We start from the raw sequence: 21,953 nt of genomic DNA, 5'->3' as shown, positions 1-21,953 counted from the left end.
GATGTGCTAGAGCTTGAGTGATGTGCTAGAGCTTTAGCGATGTGCTAGTGCTTGAGTGATGTGCTAGAGCTTTAGCGATGTGCTAGTGCTTGAGAGATGAGCACTATGTGATGGATCCACGCTCGAGGGATTTGCATATGCTCCAGGGACTAGAAAGTACTCCAGGGATCCCCAGGTCATAGATGCATGGGTGAAAGTTGGAAATTTTAAAAATCCTGAAAATTCTGAATATAGCAGGTTTTCTCTGTGAATCCTGAACTTCAGAAATAATCCTGAAAACTTTCACACATGTAGTTGTTTTAGGGATTCACAGGTGCTCAAGAGATCCACAGGAACTACCAGAATTCACAGGTGTTGAATGGATTCACAGGAGCTCGAGGTACCCCAGTGCTCAAGGGATCAGTGGGATCAGTGGGTACTCAAGGGTTCCCTAGGTGCTGAGCGATCCGCAGGTTTCTGCTCAATGTATGGGTACAAACACTGGAGATCACTACAATAAGCTCTATACCTTGCGAAATTAAAATGTTCCTAGGCCAGTTTTGAACTCATTGCAGTTATTAAAGTAGAGCTTTTTAGCATCCGTTACAATGGACAGGTAAACAATTCAGTAATTAGTGGTTAATTTATACATCAAAAGTGTACAGTTATACATAAATAATATATTTTAATGAGAAAACATATTCATTAATCACGATTTTCTTATAAATGCACATTATTATTCATTGCTTAAAAACAATATTTACGCTAAATAACAAATACATGACTCAACAATTCACCACAATTAATATTGCAATAAAAAGAAAGTTTTATCTTAAAGGCACATTATGCCTCAGAATTCAATAAATTTTTACTACTCTAGATTTGAGCAAACATGAATATTATTATTTTTAAATAATGTTTCTAGAACATATAAGATGCTTGTTACCTGAAAAATGCAGCGCTAAATATGAAATTATTTGTCACAAAGATAGCAAAATGTAAACAATAGTAGTATTTTTGACTTCCATAACAAATACTAAATCACTTCAACTTTGCTAATTGCCAAAAAGCAACAGAAGGAAAAGATGGTTCAGATAATTGGCCAATGAGCAACTTTAGGGCACCAAAATTAAAAAAAAAAGTTTTTTAGAAATAAAAGTAAAAGCATTTCTAGGCTGGCCATAATGGGCCTTTAAATATGACCTACAAAAAAATAAGATATGTTAATTATTATTTACAGTAAAATTCATATGTTAATTATCATTAGCAGCAAAATTCTTACAAAGGTCAGTTTATATTAATAACTTTCCCCTTTACACATTTTGACTCTATGTTATTGAAAAATAGAAATAACATGATTATCATTCTTTCAAAAATATATAGAAATACCTTGAATTCTTTTAATCTTATGCAGAATCTTAATTCTAATGGACGGTTGTATCCTGAACTGTTATTATCATGACTGATTGAAGAATGACATAATTATATATATACACAAATCAATCAATCAATCAATCAATCAATTCTGAACAAAAGAGTCAAAATCATATTAAGGCCAACTATGTCTAACTGCCATACATAGCCGTGTAAACCAAGATAAGAAAAACGACGCCAACCAACAATGCCCCCAATCCCCCCTCCCCCCAAAAAAACAACAAAAAGCAAGTTTATAAGTTGATTGGTAATTCTTGGAAATTCTCAATTCCTTGCTTAAATACTTATTGATCCCAAAGGTGGTTATTTTCTATAATAAGATGGTCATCACTTCTTGTCTTTAAACAAGCTGGATTATATACAAAATTGACCACTGGTCCATTTTTCAATATCTCTAGTCAAACTGGCTACAGAGGCCCTAATTCAATTCAGAAATTGATTTCACTAGACAATCTATTATTCATGATTCACTCCCTTAAGACGTGGCTTGAGAGATATTGAAAACAATATAAATATCCACATACATATTTTGATGTAACACATTTATAAATCATCTACATATAGATATATATATAATAAAGTTCAAAATAACATAAATATTTGAGGTCAATTAGCACGAAGAAAACGCAACGACCGCTGTGGGGTAGTTGTTAGCATACGAGACCGGCAATCCAGAGACCCGTGGTTTGAGTCCTGGCAGCAGCGTGCAGATTTTTTTTGTGTTTATATATACATAGATAAATAAACATAACCATTATCCCTAATACTCTACTAATTTTTTTCAAGAAACCTAATTGTTCTGCTAAGAATAAGATCAGTCCATTGTGAATTTGAAAGATTTTCATTATCCCTTACTATAATTTTTTATTGTTAAATATCTTAAAAGGACTTGCCTATCACTATCATTTAACCATGACAAAAACCATTCTTCATTTTTAGTGAAAATGTCAAAAAATATACTGATTGAATTGCGAATTGTGCAGACCATGATCAAACAGCATGGATTTGCCGGATAATCTTGGTCTGCAATGGTGGCATGGATTATAAACAGTTGCCGTTTGCAAGCTTAAATAATATACAAAGAATATAGTTTGCATGGACAGACTCTAGTAAAATTTACATGTCATTATGGCAGGTATGACAATATTAAAGGATTTCAACATCGAATCAGCTTGCTATAAATTATCTTTCAAACTTAAATTGGCAACGGAACCACAGCCCCAGCCCCACTATAACAATAGACCTGGCACACTGAGTAACCCAACATTATCAGCACCAGTACAATCATGGGCATCAGCACAATTACAGTATAAAAACACCATGTAAATGATATCGAAACAGTCATGCCATGGCTGAATTGTGCCTTGGTAAGTTTAATGTGGCTTATTCAACGTGATCCGGAGTTAAACCACCCCAACCACCACCACTATGCTGCCACATGCTATAGGGCTCCTTAGTAACACAACCTACACAGACAAGATCCTCTATAAGGTTCACAACTGCTGAATGAACCGGACAGTAATGTTCAGTCAAAAACAGGGTCAAACTCCAAGGTTTCCACTCATCCAGTTCCCATTTGTATCCTTGAAAGCATTATAGCTACCCCCTACCCATCCATCTTTGTCTCTCCCATTAAACAGCAGCTGTTCAACACAATTACTTATGTCTTATCACCTCATTTTGTATGTAATCTATGTTTATATTTCACTTTGTTATCTTTTAAATTACAGAAATAAAGTCAAAGGTACAAAATGCTACTCATGTTTTTACCTCAAGTTTTGTTCAAGAGAGACATATTTTTTTTCCCTAAGCAAATTAGTGGCTGGATTACAAGTTAAAACACACAACAGTTACTGTTCTTTGTTGCGCACAGTATCAGTATTTTATAATAATCAGTTATTTCATAAAATGAAGAGAAAAAAAAAGCTTCAATTTTTGAAACTCAAACATTTCATTTTCTTGACAATGAATGGGGACATTAAACTTAAATTCAGGTATCCCCAATCCTTTAAAATTCTAAAAATATTGAAAAAATTGTACTATAATGTTTGTACCAGAAATTCAGTCACCTGCCTACAATTTTATCACAACTAACAACTTTTTTTAAAAATCATATTAAAAGCGTTCATAATATAACAATACTTTTTTCTTTCTCTTAACACCACGACAAATTTAGTAATGTAACACCACAAAAATATAATACTTATTATTTCCTGCAAAAATATACTTTTCAAAGAAGTACGAAAAAAATGTGTGATGAAAACTTGATACACTACCAGTTGAATAAGAATTATAGTGTGAAAATTAATATTAAACTTATTATTTTCATCGCATATTCCCCCCCCCCCCCCCCCAGTTTTTATATCAATATGTTTTAATTTAATAATCATTTGTCAGACAGTCAGATCTACAGTGAAATGTCAATTCCAACACGTCTAAATTTAATACATGCCGGTGGAAAGAATATAATCATATTCTACGCATTTACTCAATTTACATGATTTACGATATTATATTACAATCTGCAAAATTGAAATATCCATATGACTTGATTTAATTAAAATTAGAGGACAATACATGACAATCTTCCTCATAATCAATACATAATGGTTTAAACCCCCTTGTCCGTAATTCTGTAAATTATATAGATTGATCATGTGACAACCTGTTACCAGACCGTATATTGGACCTCCTGCCTCAAATGTACTGTTTCCATAGAAACCATTTTTAAATTGAAATTAATAAAATGATTGATAACTGAAACAGATGACAATTCCTAATATGGAAATTTTCCTAGTTCAAATAAAATATGATAGATTTATCACCACTGCCTATTCTCTTAATCCACAATATGCCGCAGTATGAAAATCATATAAATGGCTTAATAATTACAAAAACTGATCAATTTTGTATAGAATTAACTGTAGTTTATTGTACTTGATTATGAATATGTTTTCAGAATATGTTCTCATAACATGTGATGGGAATAATCCTTTTATTTTATGAAGAAGAAAAAATTATGTTTGACATTTCCAATCAGGGATATGGTTTTATATAACATAATATTTTTTTTTTCAGTGGGGGCAACAACATAAAACCATGTGTAATACATAATGGTTTCCTTAAAGTGTCAAAGCAGCATGTTTAGAGGGGCTCATAGGATGTCCCTTCTCGAATAGTACTTCCTGTAAGTGGAAGAGAAAATGCTGTTAAACTATACCCAAATTGAATATTCTCCCAACAAAAAACAACAAACAAAATTGTTAAATATTACTTTCTCTTTCTATAATGATTTGTTTTACTTTGACATTATTTCACAGTGGCATCTGTCACTAAATCTTACATTATGCCTTGATTTCTAAGCAGATTAGGTTTATAAATGTATAAGTTGACAACTAATGACAAAAAAAACATGACATCTTCTCAATATGGGACAAATACCGCCCCCACCCGACCCCCACTCCAACCCCTCCCCCTTGCAAAACTCTTCAAAACATATAGAATAAAATCAATCATTATCAAATGAGTCATCAGTGTATCTAAAACTTTTTTAACGACTCAAATTCACATTTTATCCAGAGAGAGAGAAAAAAAAGTACAAAAATCAAAATTAAAATGCTCTTAACCTCTAGATCTAATAAGAATCAATTTAAAAGAATGATATAATTGTTTTAGAGGCTTGATCCTCAGTAAAGGTTATACATTTTCAATAATATTAAAATACATCTTTTCATCGTATTAAATGGTGTTTAGGTATGATGTGACAGTATAATTATATTTGTAGCACTAAAGATAATTATGAAGTCTAGACTTTATATTTTATAATTTTCGTGCACAAATTGATAGGAAGAAACAATTGTTAATAAAATATTTACTTAAAATTTTATTGTTTATTTTTTTTTCCCCTTCCTCTATTATTAAGAACTTGGCTTTTCAGAGCAAGCAGGCAGTTTATCTGTTCTAAATTTTGCTTGTTTTTTTCTCTTTCTCTCTCAAGTAATAAGCAACTTCTGTACCTTGATCAGTGTTGCATCTCAAATTTTAATTTAACTAGAGGGGTTTCATGCACCATTTTTTTATAACCAGTAATCCTCAGTCAGGTCATAAGACAAGATTTGAGCCTCATCATGACAAAACCAACATAGTGTGTTTGCGACCAGCATGGATCCAGACCAGCCTGCGCATCCGCACAGTCTGATCAGTATCCATGCTGTTCGCTTACCAACCCTTTTACAAGTAGAGAAACTGATAGCGAACAGCATGGATCCTGTTCAGACTGCGCGAATGCGCAGGCTGGTCTGGATCCATGCTGGTTGCAAACGCACTATGTTGCTTTTGTCGTGACACAGCTCATTTATATGGCAAATGTGGGTTTTTACAAGCTTATCCTCCTTTTACCGTCAAAGCTTCATCATGTGCACTACAGGTCGCAATAGATAAGTCAACCTGTTACTCTTACTTTTGAAGCTGTATACTGCAAAAGTTTGTTTGCACCCCTGAATAAGATGGGCAAAAACCCGAAATATTCTTAGTTCCGGAGTAAACCTATGATCAACCTTCAATCTACAAGTGCGACCTTGACATTGCATATGTTATGTGAATGACAAAATGTCTTTTCAGAGATAGTCAAAATGAAAAAATTTGCGCTGAATTTTTTCGTAAAATGACTAATGTTACAGTAGAAACCCAACCTTTTTTATATTTTTTCTCTCTCTTTTTTTTCAGTTTTCTTTCTCCCCTCCCTATCAATTTCAACTAATTGGCATGTAAAGGAGATCAGTTGATAAGTGGCTGTAATACAACCTTGTATAACAACCTTGCAGTTCCACAGGAGAACTTAATAACACCTTAAGGTGTCTTGCCATTTGCTATACAACTGACATAAACCATTACAATGACAAATAATACATCAAATCAAATCTGAACTCTGCTGAAAGTGCTAGTTTTAAGAGTGTCAAAGAAAAGATTTTTAAAAGTCAGTAATTTGTAAACTTGTGAAACCCGTTTTTATCTTGGTGGGGATTGTTTTTCAGTATCACCAATTTTCTAATTACAAGATTAAATGTAATTTCCAATATCTGAGTGAAAGGAGAAAAAGAAATGTCCATATTTCCATATGGTCTTTCCCATTTTTGCTGGTGACTGACAAAAACTTTTGGATGAATACATTCTACAAAGTTCAATATGACCTTGACCTTTATTACACCAGCATTGCACACTGAAGTACCAAAAAATAAATTGTAAATACTTATTCACATTTTCATTCAAATATTTGTTCTTTTTAGGATGCAACAAAAACATCCAAGGTAAAACAATAACTGAGAGATGATTTTCAGGGGACAACTATTTCAAGAACATGTTATTGCCAGAATATTAACTGGGTTGGGTATCTTGCTAATATGTATACAAATGAATATTTCAGTAAAACTATAATGAGAGTTAGGGGATTAAACCATCTGCTACAAGAGAAATTATCATATTGAGACCTTCCTTAATATCCGACAAAGGCACAAGCATGTACCTTCTCAACCTAAAAATAACTTTCTGAACGTCTTGTTTGTTTGGTTTTTCAGTGCACAAGCTTCTTGTTTGTTTGGTTTTATGTTGCACCAACACAGCTCTGAACATCTTGTGTGTTTGGTTTTACGGTGCACCACACAGTTCTGAACATCTTGTGTGTTTGGTTTTACGGTGCACCAAAGAATTTTTGAACTTCCTGTTTGTTTGGTTTTACAGTGAACCAACACAGTTCTGAATGTCTTGTTTGTTCGGTTTTACAGTGCACAAACACAGTTCTGAACGTCTTGTTTGTCTGGTTTTATAATGCACTACGACAGTTCTGAAATTTTTTGTTTGTTTGGTTTTACGGTGCACAAACACAGTTCCAAACTGAACTGAATTCTAACCATTTACTTCAATAAGTAATTTTAAGCTTTTAAAATTTGACTAAATAATATGAAGCCATAGACATTATCACCACACTCCACCCATCTTGTAACAAACTGAACAGCACTTTAGACCACACCAACCTAAATATCTATCATAGAATTGTTAATCATTAAGTTAACATTCAACATCTTTAGGAAAACACAGCACAAATGTCCCGGGAACAAGCATGATTAGACAACACAGCACAAATGTCCCGGGAACAAGCATGACTAGTCGACACAGCACAAATGTCCCGGAACAAGCATGACTAGACAACACAAACAAATGTCCCTGGGAACAAGCATGACTAGACAACACAGAACAAATGTCCCGGGAACAAGCATGACTAGTTGACAACACATCACAAATGTGCTGGGAACAAGCATGACTGACAACACAGCACAAGTGTGCTGGGAACAAGCATAACTAGACGACACAGCACAAATGTCCCGGGAACAAGTATAACTAGACGACACAGCACAAATGTCCGGGGAACAAGCATGACTAGACGACACAGCACAAATGTCCGGGGAACAAGCATGATTAGACAACACAGCACAAATGTCCCGGGAACAAGCATAACTAGACGACACAGCACAAATGTGCCAGAAACAAGCATGATGATGATTTGACAACACAGCACAAATGTGCTGGGAACAAGCATGACTAGACGACACAGCACAAATGTCCCGGGAACAAGCATGACTAGACAACACAGCACAAATGTGCTGGGAACATTTCAATAAGCATGATTAGACGACAAACCACAAATGTGCCCGCTACCTGATCTACGTCTGCAGTGGCCCCACGTGTAATTTAATTCAGTTGTCACAAGCAGGCTCAGATTTAAACATTAATGTTGATCGAATCATTTTAAAAGTTACAATGTTACACTCATTGTTTTTGTTATATTTGATTTTTTTTCTGACATGAAATGACCATCACTTTCTACAAATCAGCAGATATAAACCAAATGGGTCAACATTAATTTTAGAGTAATTGGCACATCTTAGACAAGACTGTAAAGATATATTTCTTTTTTTTCCTTCCGACCGGACAACAAATTCTTATTCACGGACCAATTTCGGCTTTTAGACCTATCTATCACTATTATTTTTGACAAGCGGTCACTAACAAATGAACATTAGAAATATAAAACTCACAAAAATATCTAATTTGTGACCATTATTATTCATATTTATTTTATTTCCCTGTATTAGAGTTCAGTAGAAATGGTCAAATTTGACACCAAGGACATCAAATGTTTCTCTTCTCTTCAATTTGTGATATCTGTCAGAAAAATAGGCAGTAAAAAAATAGCAGTGATTTATATTCTTATCCCTAGTAAATATATATATAATTATATATATATATATTAAACACTCCTGTATGATTGATAACATTTTGACCAATATGAAATGTCTTTAGTTTATACTAAATCTATTTCAGTTAGATTGCGTAGGAAGCTAGCTATAAACTTATAGACACACTTTCAAATGCGTTCCTGGAACCAACCAGTACTAAGAAATTAGTGTAAATTTTCTTGCTCAAGCAAACGTTACAGCTTGCCCTTGAGGGGGTTTGAACCCACATGGCTTAGAGATCCTTAAGATTACTAGACATACTGACCAATCATGCTTATTTTAAAAACATTAATATGTTCACCTCTTTGGCGGCATGTATAACATTTCATCTTTGTCTTACAATACCTAGAAAAGAATTATTTTCACCAGAGACACAGGCTTTTTTACATAACAAAATTTCTCATATTTGGAGCTCAAACTTTACATTATTTCTGACAAACATCTAGTCCAATCCTTGAGGCCTGTTATTCATAAAACGTTCAATTTACACATAGCCATTCCCCTTCAAAAGCTAAAGATGTATTTTTGAAGGACCAATCTGTTTATAGTGTATGTCAGAATATGAAATCTATTATCATATATGCCAGCATGCTTCTATTTCTATGACCAGGTACTAATATATTATATAAGTCAACAATCCTTAAATGGCTTAAATTATCTTACTTTTCCTATTATTATATCACACAACTTAATCCTTAAAAAGTACTTTTCCTATTATTCCAAATATAACTATTTGTTTGTCTTCTCTATCTCAAAATAAAAGAAACAAACATACATGTAAATACATGTACAAAAAAAAAAATCTTGAAATTAAATGTTTCATTATAAGTCTATGTACTGATCATGATGAAAAGGCATGTAACGTTTGGTTCCACCAGTCAAAGGGATATTTTTTTTTCAATTAAACTTCTAAATTCAAAGCTTTGAAAAAATAACAGATTAGTGAAACAATAAATTATAGTGTCTGACTTTCACCTTTAACCTCACAACAGCTTGGAGACATGCCATTAGAGGATTGACTGCAAAACTGTTGTAAGTCCTTCTTTATTTTATTTAAGTTACTACAGTTTTGCAGTCAACCCTTTAATTTATTCATTATTATGAATATAGGTGAGACTATATTCAACTCCAAGGTACCTACAGTCTTAACATGTCACCAGCCAACTGACACAAACGACCTGAGACTCTATACCATGAACTAATTTATTTTTAAATATTCTGACTTTGAAATCCCTAGAAATAGTAATGGACTCTTCCAAATGCAAAAACATTGGACAAATCTATAACAGAATTTAGGTAGGATAAAAGTTAAAAATAAATTCTGAAAGCAAAGTCTTATGAAGCTTATATCAAATACAAATATATATTATATATCTTACATCAAATACAAATATATATATATTTTTCATAAAAATGAGATGTAATGGTGTCAGCAATCTATATAAATCAATCTGTACGATATTTTTTTATGACAGAAATGCATATATTTCCGATGATCCATTCTTAAATAAAGGCTTGAATTATATCATGGTAAAACACCATTTCTACATATCAAACTCATTTATATCCATAAATTACAAGTTTGCCTGTAATTCCTATCACTTATAATGTTGAAACTTTAAACATGTTGTCAATGTCTGCAATATGAAAATGTTTTAGCTATTCTTTAAAATGCTATCAAAGTGACAGGAATTCCTTCGGAGGAATTCATCTTTTATAACAGACTTTTCCTGCTCTGAAATTTTAAAATGTCCATTGGATGTGTAAAATCTGAAAAAAGGGTTCCTCAGAAGCTTTAAATCACAAAATTAACGAAAATTGCAACTCAGTTGATTGAGTCCATGAGGGATAATGAAAAAGTCACACCCCTCATCCCTGCACTGGTTTGACGGTACTAAATAAAGCAATTTATTTAGACATTAACATGTTAAACAGCCTACAGTAAAAAGTTGTGCAGGTTAGGGGGCTCAGGGGACCTTTTTTTGGCTTATTTTATAGCCGATATTTGGTGTTATTCCCAATTATTGAAAATAATATGTTGTTTTCCCAATCTGCAGGGAAAAATTCCCAATTGACTATTACAAAATAAAAAAATATTGAATAAAAACTCTAAAATCTTTGAAAATAAGGGCTTCTTCACTTGTTATAGTGCTTAAATGTTTGAAGATGCCATCCTAGACAGTAATTGTTTGCATTCATTTAATCACAGTCAATTTTCAGTCATGCATTTTTTCCAAATTTTTAACAAAATATTGCTGAAATTCCAAATTCTATGGGGATGGGTCATGTTCCCAAAATCCTGGGAAAAAATCCTGGGCTCTGTCCTTGCAGCATTGGCTTTTATGATATTAATAAAACAACAAGATCTGTCAGAGAAGGAAAGTGTGCTCTAAACTTCTTTAATACCAGCCAGATTTTACATGTATGAAACTTGAAGACTCAAAATATAGACACATTTTATTGCGGAACTGGAAAAATGTCTAAATTTGGACACTTGACAGCATCATAAAAACAATTTTCAAAAGCTTCTTTAAAAGCCAAAATTGCGAGGGAAAATAACCCTGAAAGATTCAAGGTTGTTTAGCTCAATTAGTCACAATCTGAAAACATATAAGTGCAACTTACATATAATGACAGTTTTATGAATGACCGTCTCTAAAAACAACAAGTCTCGGTCATAAATACTGATTGACAGCTACTCCCAAATGGTCAGCTTTTTTTCTAAACTATTTTTGAACTTATAAAACTTTATAAATCAGCATGACCTAGCATGAAATACTCATAAATAAATGACAGAACACTGGAGTTTGATGGATTAACCTGTCAAAAACTGGCCATTTGGCTTGACAAATTTCTTAAAGTGTACATTTCAAATAAAACTATTCGGCCAACTGACTATTGTCTTAATAGGAATAAAAGTCAAATGAAATTGTCCAACTGATTGTAAAACTAGCCATCTTAATTTACCGCACAACCTTTACAGAAGGACACTTATCTATATTGTAAGTTTAACACTGACCCCACTATGTAATAGATTTGACCAAAATTTGAATGTGGAACAATTAAATTTTGAGTTTCAGTGATTTCAATTTTGGAACAGTCCATTAGTATTATAAAGTTTAACTAATAAACTGCTGGATTTCTTTAACAGATTAACCTTGCTATGAATTTGGACTAGCCCATTTGAAAATAAGAGATTTCAGATTCAAAATACAAATACTGTGCTACCAATGGTGTGAAGCTTGGATGCGCAGGCTGGTCTGGCTCTATACTCAGGACTGGCAAGGTCAATCACATTCTGTTCCAGCAGGTCAAAGGGCTACAACTCTTACCTTGCTTGAAATGAGACTGATTACCCTTTGCCACTAACACACAGACAGGTCAGACCACTTATTTACAATGACGCAGTCTGACCAGACCTTGAACTGTTGGCTGGACAGGTTGAAAATTTCATCATAAAATACCCAAAATTCCAATGCATAGGTCCATAAAGGAAAGGTAGATCAGTCCATTCAAGAACTATAGCAAGTTCAGGGACCTCAAGGGAGTATGCACGGTTCAAGATGTGAAAACAAACCTGGCTTTCACCACATAATTATCACATGTACAAAACATTTTAAATTATCAAGCTCATAATAACTGCTCCTTGGAATCCACTTCTTCACCACAACTAAATCTTCATCTGTCATCATTTTTTTCTTGCCAACATTCCTATTATTAACTCTGATAAATGCATGTGTAGCCGATTCTTAAAATCTGCCAACAAATGCATTTTTTATTGTTTCAAAACCAATTTTCTTTAATACATTTGAAGGGAATTGACACTCTTCTATTTCAATATTAACAGTTTAAATTTCTTCAATTCGGTTTACTGTCATTCTTCAAAATAAATTACGACAAACAATTCAAGATTTCTGTCTTTTAAACGCCTTCTACCATCAAGATTTCAAAGGCAATATAGTTTAACATCAATATGGAGGCAGATTTAAGTCAAAATATTTGAGATTTAAATTGGTTCCCTGATGGAAATTAACAGTTTCTTATAAAAGCATGCCTTCAAACTTGATATGTTACAAGACAGGTCCCACTTCTTCTATTCAATTATACACTTCCTATCAAAAGTATGGTGTACGCAATGAAAAAAAAAGTGTCAAAAACTTTTAACACAAATTTCTGAAATAAGGCTGTCAACATAGACATATTAATGTACCTTTTCAAGATTTTATTTACTTATGTATGATTCTACACGCAGCATTTTCAATAACAGAGAAAGAAAATAGTTCTCTAGAACAAAATATGCTTTTCTCATAAAAAAAGGAACATTGGGTTTTATTGGCAAGTTATTAAATCAGACTGTCACTGAAAGCATGTCTGTATGTGGATTCTCCGGTACCTGGCTATACTGGTTTAGGGTCCAGACTCAAACTGCCGCTTCATGAATTACCTGAAGTACAAGCAGACACCTTCAGGTAGATTCATACAGAGTTGTCATTAAGAGGTGACAGGAGGCCCAAAATCTCAAATGCGGTCCAACCTGCTTCAAAAGTTACAAAAAACACTTTTTGTTACATGTGATAAAAAAAAACTGATCGCATGACCGTCTAAAACCAAAACAACCTCCTCAGAAAAATCTTAATGACAAAAACCTTCTGATTGTAAACTTGCTGAATAGCTTTCTATTAAGAAAGTATCTATGATAATGTCCATGATGGGGTTCAAACCTATCAAACAGAAGCTCATGATAGACATACTAAATCAGGGACTTTGACTCAAGATTGAGTAATTAAGGAATCATTGTCCAATTTTGAGTATTCAAACCATTAGCTAGTATGTAAATAGCAGACACTTTGTGACATGTACTTAACATTGACTGAGCCCTTTCAATGATGTCAAACAAGTCAAATATTGTTACTCACACAAATGTCAAACCTGTTACTTCAATTGGAGGATTGCGTCGTTCCAAAAAGGGACCAATAAAAGATCAAAAAATTTTAACGATGGGGGGTGGCAGCCATGGTTGACTATCAAGCACTTTAGGTTTGATGCTTGCAAGTCATATAGGGAAAATCAATGACCCCCTGGGGCGGGGCCAATTTTGACCCCAGGGCTTTTATTTGAACAAACTTGGTAGACACTCACTAGAAGATGTTTCATGCCAAATATCTAAGCTCTAGCTCTTAGGGTTTTTTAAAAGAAGATATTTAAAGTTTTTTTCTTTCGGTTGCCATGGCAACCAGAGTTCTGCATGGAATGAAATGCTTTGAACAATTTTTAAAGGTGACCACCAAAGGAACATTCCTGTGAAGTTTGGATGAAATTGGCCAAGTGGTTTGTGCCAAGTGCCAAGTGGAGATGTCATTTAAAGTAAAAGTTTACTGACGCCGGACGAAAAGCGATCACAAAAGCTCACCCTGTCACTTTGTGACAGGTGAGCTAAAAAGCAAGGAAGCATTATAGTTCTTGGCAGGTAAACTTCCTCCCTTTGGTCTCTATCACTGTGTGATGTGTTTCAAGTTAATCCCATGGAAAAGCGTTATAATGTGTCATAAAGGGAGATAATCTTAAACATACAGTAATTATTCTTTCACATAGCACTAACTTTAACCAGTCTCTATAACTAACTGAAGATTCATGTACTTTGTATTGATAAGTAAGTTGGGAATTTATGAAGCCATCAGTATAGATAGAACTTAAGATATACTAGCCAGTTTAGTTAACCAGATCCATTTTCAAAGTGCTGAAAAAAGGGCAGTAACTTGGAAAAAAATAGAAGCCATAGTTATGTAACTTGCCAAGATCATAAACTGTGTGTTAATTAGTAAGAGTGTAAAGTATGAAGTCATTGGTACAGGTAGAACTTAAGATAAATCCAACTTGCCAGTTTAGGTTAACCTTGTAAGGACAGACAAACAGATTGTTCAATAACTTAATGCCTGAAGGAACAAGAGGGCCATGATGGCCCTGGAATTGCTCACCTGTATATAGGCCCCTGGGCCAAGGCAATTTTAAACCAGGGGCTTTTATTTAAACAAACTTGGTTAGACGCCATTAGAAGATGTTTGTAAATGTTTGCAAGTTCCAATGTTCAAGATCCGAGTCACAACAGGAAAGAAGACAGGTTTAGGGACTCTGTACCCGTTACACTTTGACAACAAATATATCATTATAGCAAAAATCACAAGAGATCAACGGAATTTGGTAACAAAAGTGACAATTTCATGTTTAGTTTGGTGTCCTTTTGTTAGGTTTTAAGGCACACTATAAATATAATAAAGGAAACTTCAAGGTTTTATTGGCAGGAATAGTTACTTAAGTAGAACCACCCACCTTCCTTAAATTAGCAGGATAGCCCATCAGTGTCCCCGCTGGGATTCAAACCAACAGCAGTGAAACCATTTGGCTACAGAGAAGCATATTTCGTTGTATTCAATTAAATATCAATAAAACATTAAGTAGACAAAAAAAACCCAGCTGATTTAACCATTTTGACTACATCAACTGAACACACTTCCTAATAAAACATACATCCCAACCCCCCAGGTCCAACCTCCCAGCGCAAAATATGAATGCCAGGTACCAATAATAAAGTACTGCTATAAAGTAGTCACTTGAAAATTAAAACTCTAAATACCTTGTGACACATTCTTTATCAGAATACAAAATACGTCTGTCTCCATTTGCATTTCATAAAGCAACAAATAATTCTGACTCTTGCTATTACATGCCAGACTTAATTAATTAAATTGTCTGTCATCCAGTATTTCATATTACTGTTTTGTCAATTAACTTAAGTTAAGCAGTATAAAATGATGGAACAGTTTAAATTTTGATTGGTTTGGATTGATACGGCCCTCTGACGGCTCCTGTAATTTTTTTCCGCCATTAAAAGTCTTAATTTACTCTATTTCAAAGCCTGTCAGACTTGATTTGAAATCTAACCAACTTTGCTACAAATTGAATGAAACAAAATAGCTTATTATTGTGAAAACAATTTCGCTGGAACATGGGTTGACAATTTTGTCTTTTAAGTCATTTAGCTGTTGGAGTATCTGGTTTCAAATGGAGACCCTCTCTGGGCGGATTTCTCATTTTTATCAGGAAACTAAGACTGATGGGTAAATTTTCACATTTATCAATAATCCCCCGTCTGCCAATCAGAATTCACCAATTACAACATTGCTTAAATAGATAAAATAAACAATCTTGTAATTGCATATCATGATCAATATCCAAGCCCCACTTATATTACCATGATGAATTTTCATGTTTTCCCTGTCCTTTTTTTATTTTTTTTTATTAAGAAGCAAAGGGGAATTAATCCATCAAATACAGATCGAACCTGATCAGACTACATGAAAGTGCAATTGGGCCTAGACCATGTGTGGTGTTGGTTGTTTTCACTCAGTATCATGGTGGTAAGCCACCTTGAATCTGAAGCCCTCAAGAGCCATTTTTCATTTTACCATCCAGTCCAACTCTGTTGTGTATTAATATCTTATTCCTAATCCCTAACTTATAATAGGTCCACCAAAAGTATGTTTATCTATGCATCAGTCCATGAATAAAGGCAGTGTAAGCAAAAGTACAAATATCTATTTTAACACCAGTGTTTTTTACCTACTCCACCCAAAGTTAGAATACCACCAAAGGTATCCACCTACCCAGTCCATAAACAAAAGCTGCATGAGCGAAAGTGTATGTTCCTACCAAATATCAAATGTCATCAGTCAATGAATCAAGTATTATTGGTAAGCAAAAGTAATTATCAAAGCATTATTCAGTAATTATCAAGGGAGATAATACAAAAAGCAAGCAAGGAAGCATTATAGTTCTTGGCGGGTAAACTTCCTCCCTTTGGTGACTTTCTATCACTGTGGAAATCCCATGGAAAAGCATTATAATGTTTCATAAAGGGAGATAATCAAAAAACATAGAGTAATAGTTCTTTCACATAGCACTAACTTTAACCAGTCTCTGTAACTAACTGAAGATTCCTGTACTTTGTATTGATAAGTAAGTTGGGAATTTATGAAGCCATCAGTATAGATAGAACTTAAGATATTACTAGCCAGTTTAGTTAACCAGATCCATTTTTAAAGTGCTGAAAAAAGGGCAGTAACTTGGAAAAAATAGAAGCCATAGTTATGTAACTTGCCAAGATCATAAACTGTGTGTTAATTATTAAGTGTGTAAAGTATAAAGTCATTGGTACAGGTAGAACTTAAGATATATCCAAGGTTAACCTTGTAAGGAGAGACAAACAGATGGTTCAATAACTTAATGCCTGAAGGAACAAGAGGGCCATGATGGCTCTGGAATTGCTCACCTGTATATAGGCCCCTGGGCCAAGGCCAATTTTAAACCAGGGGCTTTTATTTAAACAAACTTGGTAGACACCCATTAGAAGATGTTTTCATAAGAAGATTTTTTAAGTTTTTACAATTTTTAAAGTTGACTACCAAAGGAACATTCCTGTGAAGTTTGGATGAAATTGGCTTAGTGGTTTATGAGGAAATGTTGTTTAAAGTTTATGGACAGACGGACGGACGCCAGATGAAAAGCGATCACAAAAGCTCACCATGTCACTTTGTGAATAAAAAACAATTGGAGCATGGAACTATGCTTAATAAAAGAATATTCTACCTATATGTACCTACCTACACTACCCAAACTTGCATGGGCCGTGAGAGGGAAAAAAAGGTAATTGTAAGGTTTGCCCTACTGTGTATTAAACAGGAGTCTTTTCCTGTATGTGAAATGTGAATGGAAAGTGAATGATAATTTTATTTCTTCAAATAAAACGAAAATTTATTATGTTATTAACAATGACAGCAGGATAGGCTCCTAACAATTAATTTTTTCCAATAAATTTGATACAAAAATATTCTAAGGATGAAAAAGAATGATATTAAAAGCATGATCTGCAATATAAAGTAAAGTACTTATACTTTAACTTCTCATCATCCACAGGTCGATTTTCAACAACGAAAAATTTTGTGCAAGCTTTTGTAAATATTCATTATTGCAAAAACCATTCATTTCAATTATGAAATTCTATTGCCTATTGACAAGTCATAACCAGACATATTTTCTTGCCAAAAAACTCCATTTGTCTTCTACATCTTCGTTTTGTAGACAAATGAAATTTGAGCCGATATTTTGAAAAACATTTTCAATATACGAATATCGCCAACCAATCAGACAAAAATCAACCTTCATGAAAGTGATAGCTCCCTAAGGTCTGTTTGAACCTATAGACTGAAGGCCCATCATGAAAATTTAATTCGCTTTTTGGCATAGAGTTATTTGCAGTGAAAAAAAAATTACACATGATCACGAAAAATAAATTTCTTTTATCAATTTGGAAAAGTTCAGACAGAGCGTGTTTTTTGCCAAATTTAGTCTTACCAGGTGCTCTTTTAATTAAGAAGTCATTGATCTTAAGTAGAAAGTGAAAGATGCAATGAAAGATTAATTGATTACATCAAAACTGTTTGAAGTAATGATTCTTCCAGAAAAAAAAATCTCCTTTTTTTTTTTAGGTCATCCTGATGAAAAGTTAAGAAAACAAATTAAGCTCTTGTTAGTAAAGAATGGGTTATACTTTTACTTTTTTCCTCATTTAATAAGTAGTCTAAAAGGCTATCTTTTGGTAAGTCAAGTGTACCATAACAATGGTCAGGGTAAGTGTGGACTAGCCAACATGAGAAAGTGTTCGATCAATCTATTTCAGCTACTTTAAGGCTACAAGCATTTGAACTGGTTATAGAGAGACCTTGGTTTTATTTGTTTTTTTTTATCACTTTAAGTGACACTAACACAGTGAAGGTCATATATTGACTTACTAGCTTTACTTGTAGAGGAAGACCTCTTGTGCATGAAATAAAACAGGCACCTGAGTAAACCCATTGACCTTCCGTAAGCCAGCTGGATAGCTTCCTCACATGAAAGTATCCAATGTCCATGACAAGATTCAAACCCACAGTGATTAAAGTCATTTGCTAGTCAGTAAGCTTAACCAACTTTGTAACAAACCCCCCCCCCCCCCCTCCCCTCTCTCCTTGGTTTTTACAAGAACGGTTACAGTATGTTAGAAAGTAGCTCTGAAAAGAATTCAGAATAAATTTAGAGAGAATAAGAGATTTCATTCCGAAACAATAGAATAAGGGGCCAGTGGCCATTATTTAACAAAAGAAAATAACAACAGAAATGGCCCCTTATTCCATTTAAGGCACATGTCTGTCCATCCGTCCATAGACAATTACTTTTCCCACAGGATATTACTTTTGAAGGATTTAAATTTTGTATTTATATATTTTACACCCAAACAGAGGTTAAGTTTGATTTTCACTGAAATCAAAATTGCAAAATTCAATGTGTTCAAAATGGTGTTGAACACAAAAAAAAAGCTCACTTTTATAAACATTGTTACATACCTGCAATGTCTTCATCTGAAGTCTCGTCTTCTGTACTAGAAGATGATATAGAGGCAGGGTCATCACCTGTCAATAAAAAAAGATGCATAAATTAAGTTTATTTGTTTTTATATGTACAATGATTTTAACACATTTTTTTGTCATATCTGGCTAACTGGGTTTCCTAGATAACTAACCAGTATAATACCAATTTCTACGCAAGTGACCAACTACTAATCCCACAAGATTTCTGAATGATGAGAGATAAATGACCATTGGACTTTATGTCCCAGATGAAATGTCCCGTGAAACTTGCTATGTCCGAGAATCAAACCAGTCACCCCTAGATTAAAAATTATTTGAAATTCTTACATGGATCTGCTGAGACACTTAAAACAGAAAGATATGCAAAAGATTAATTAGAAAATATACTTGAAATTTGTATTTTTATGCTTTTGATAGCCAGATTTGAGTGAAAAGTATTGCAACACTTTTCAATTTTAAGGTCATTTTTCACAATTAGAATAATCATTCTGTAAAAACAGAGAGAGTGAATGATCTGAAATTTTGCACACAAATTATCAAACTGAACATTAATCTCAAAAAATTATTTCCAGTCCCGTCATGTCAAAAAACTCATTGGAATCCCTATAAAAGTTAAAAAGTTCAAGGAGTCCCTATAAAAGTTAAAAAGTTCAAGTATCTCAGAAGACAGAGTTACTGTAATAGAATTAGTCCAACTAACATTTACACATTAAATGTAATACTATAATTAAGTCAAAAATATATCTAAATTCCCCTTTAATTACTTCTGAGGATTTGTTTTAAATCTCCGGATAAATTGGATTACTTTTAACCATATTTTCAAATTTTCCCCCAGTTGCTGTCTGTTTAAGTTACATATTTAACCAATTTCTTGTAAATTCTCACTAAATAGATTTTAAGACAATTTATAAGTTCAAATTCTTGTAAAATCTATTTAGGATATCTTAAAGATTAAAAAGCAATTTTATGAAAATAAAAAGTTCCAAAAAGCTTTTAGAAATTCTTTGAAATTCATCTCAAAGGTCAAAAATTAAACATTTAAAAAAAACAAAAACAAAAACTTTTTACTCTACAAGAAATGCATTAAAGACAAACTTAAACAAAGTTATTTTTTTCGGACGAAGTCTGTCTGTTATAGGTTTGACTTCCCGTAAATTAACAGGGAAGGACAGAATATAAGACAAATTTTCATTGGTCATTTTAAAATTACAAACTGAAATCAATGAAACTCATTGGTCATTCTAAAATAAAATGTAAAGGACAGTCCTAGCCATTCTAAAAAAATGTAAGGGATAGTTCTTACCATTCTTGAAATAAAATTTTAAGGATAGCTCTATGATAAAATGTAAGGGATAGTTTTGACACTACAGAAAACAAGTAAAAAGGACACCTTAACTAATAAATTGAAGTTGTTCTTCTTTGAAAAATCATCAATATCAATATCTTATAATGTAATTTCAATGTTTACAACATGGATATTTTCTATATAGCTACAAGAAATAATTATCATGTCATTGTTATGCAAGCATTGCTAACATATCTTTTTGTATTGAAAACTTAAAAATAACATACTTTTGCATAAGCTAAACTGTTATGCTTCGGCCGAGTAATCTTTTTAAAAGTTATTTCTTGTTTTATATCATGTTATTTTAACTTCACATAGTTTTTTTGTTGCGTTGGACGTCCAGCTGAGCAAGATAGCCCCACTTCGCTATGAATAGTTGAGCTAAAAATGTAAGGGCAACAATCTGTGATAGCCTATTTTATTTCTTTATAATGTTTATAAGTTACTATGCAACTGGTAAAATGTGTATTACATTTATAGGACTAACTTGCATTTAATTAACCTATTGGTTCTTTAATTAAACATGCAATGTACATAACTGACATTTGTTAGTTCATCAAACATGTTTTCAGAATGCATTATAATTGAAGTAAGTTCATTAAAATGTTTATTTGATGCATATAACTGACCTAAATTCATAAAACATGTTTACAAAATGCATATAATTGACTAAAGTTCATAAAGCATGTTTACAAAATGCATACAATTTACCTGAATTCAATAAACATGTTTACAAAATGCATATAATTGACCAAATTTCATTAAACATGTTTACAAAATGCATAAAATTGACCAAAGTTCATAAAACATGTTTACAAATGCATATAATTGACCTGAATTCAATAAACATGTTAACAAAATGCATATATATAATTGACCAAAGTTCATAAAACATGTTTACAAAATGCATACAATTGACCTGAATTCAATAAACATGTTTACAAAATGCATATAGTTGACCAAAGTTCATTAAACATGTTTACAAAATGCATATAATTGACCAAAATTCATTAAACATGTTTACAAAATGCATATAATTGACCAAAATTCATTAAACATGTTTACAAAATGCATATAATTTACCAAAGTTCATAAAACATGTTTACAAAATGCATATAATTGACCAAAATTCATTAAACATGTTTACAAAATGCATATAATTGACCAAAATTCATTAAACATGTTTACAAAATGCATATAATTGACCAAAATTCATTAAACATGTTTACAAAATGCATATAATTTACCAAAGTTCATAAAACATGTTTACAAAATGCATATAATTGACCAAAATTCATTAAACATGTTTACAAAATGCATATAATTGACCAAAATTCATTAAACATGTTTACAAAATGCATACAATTGACCTGAATTCATTTAACGTGTTTACAAAATGATATGATTGACCAAAGTTCATAAAACATGTTCACAAAATGCATA

At 32.9% G+C, this 21,953-nt stretch overlaps 1 protein-coding gene across 6 annotated transcripts in view; it reads right to left on the bottom strand.

The window, feature by feature from the left end:
• The window catches only part of LOC132741637 (caspase activity and apoptosis inhibitor 1-like), a 171,151-nt gene that overhangs the window by 9,404 nt on the left and 139,794 nt on the right, over positions 1–21,953 (bottom strand). For all 6 annotated transcript variants that reach the window (XM_060729856.1, XM_060729858.1, XM_060729853.1 and 3 more), the window contains one exon: positions 19,142–19,207. In XM_060729856.1, coding sequence (XP_060585839.1) covers positions 19,142–19,207 — 66 coding nt within the window. The remainder of the gene's footprint in view (positions 1–19,141; positions 19,208–21,953) is intronic.

Source organism: Ruditapes philippinarum, unplaced genomic scaffold (assembly GCF_026571515.1).
Source record: "Ruditapes philippinarum isolate M1 unplaced genomic scaffold, ASM2657151v2 ctg592_1_1_1_1, whole genome shotgun sequence".
Classification (NCBI taxonomy): domain Eukaryota; kingdom Metazoa; phylum Mollusca; class Bivalvia; order Venerida; family Veneridae; genus Ruditapes; species Ruditapes philippinarum.
This window is presented reverse-complemented; position numbering and strand designations above follow the sequence as displayed.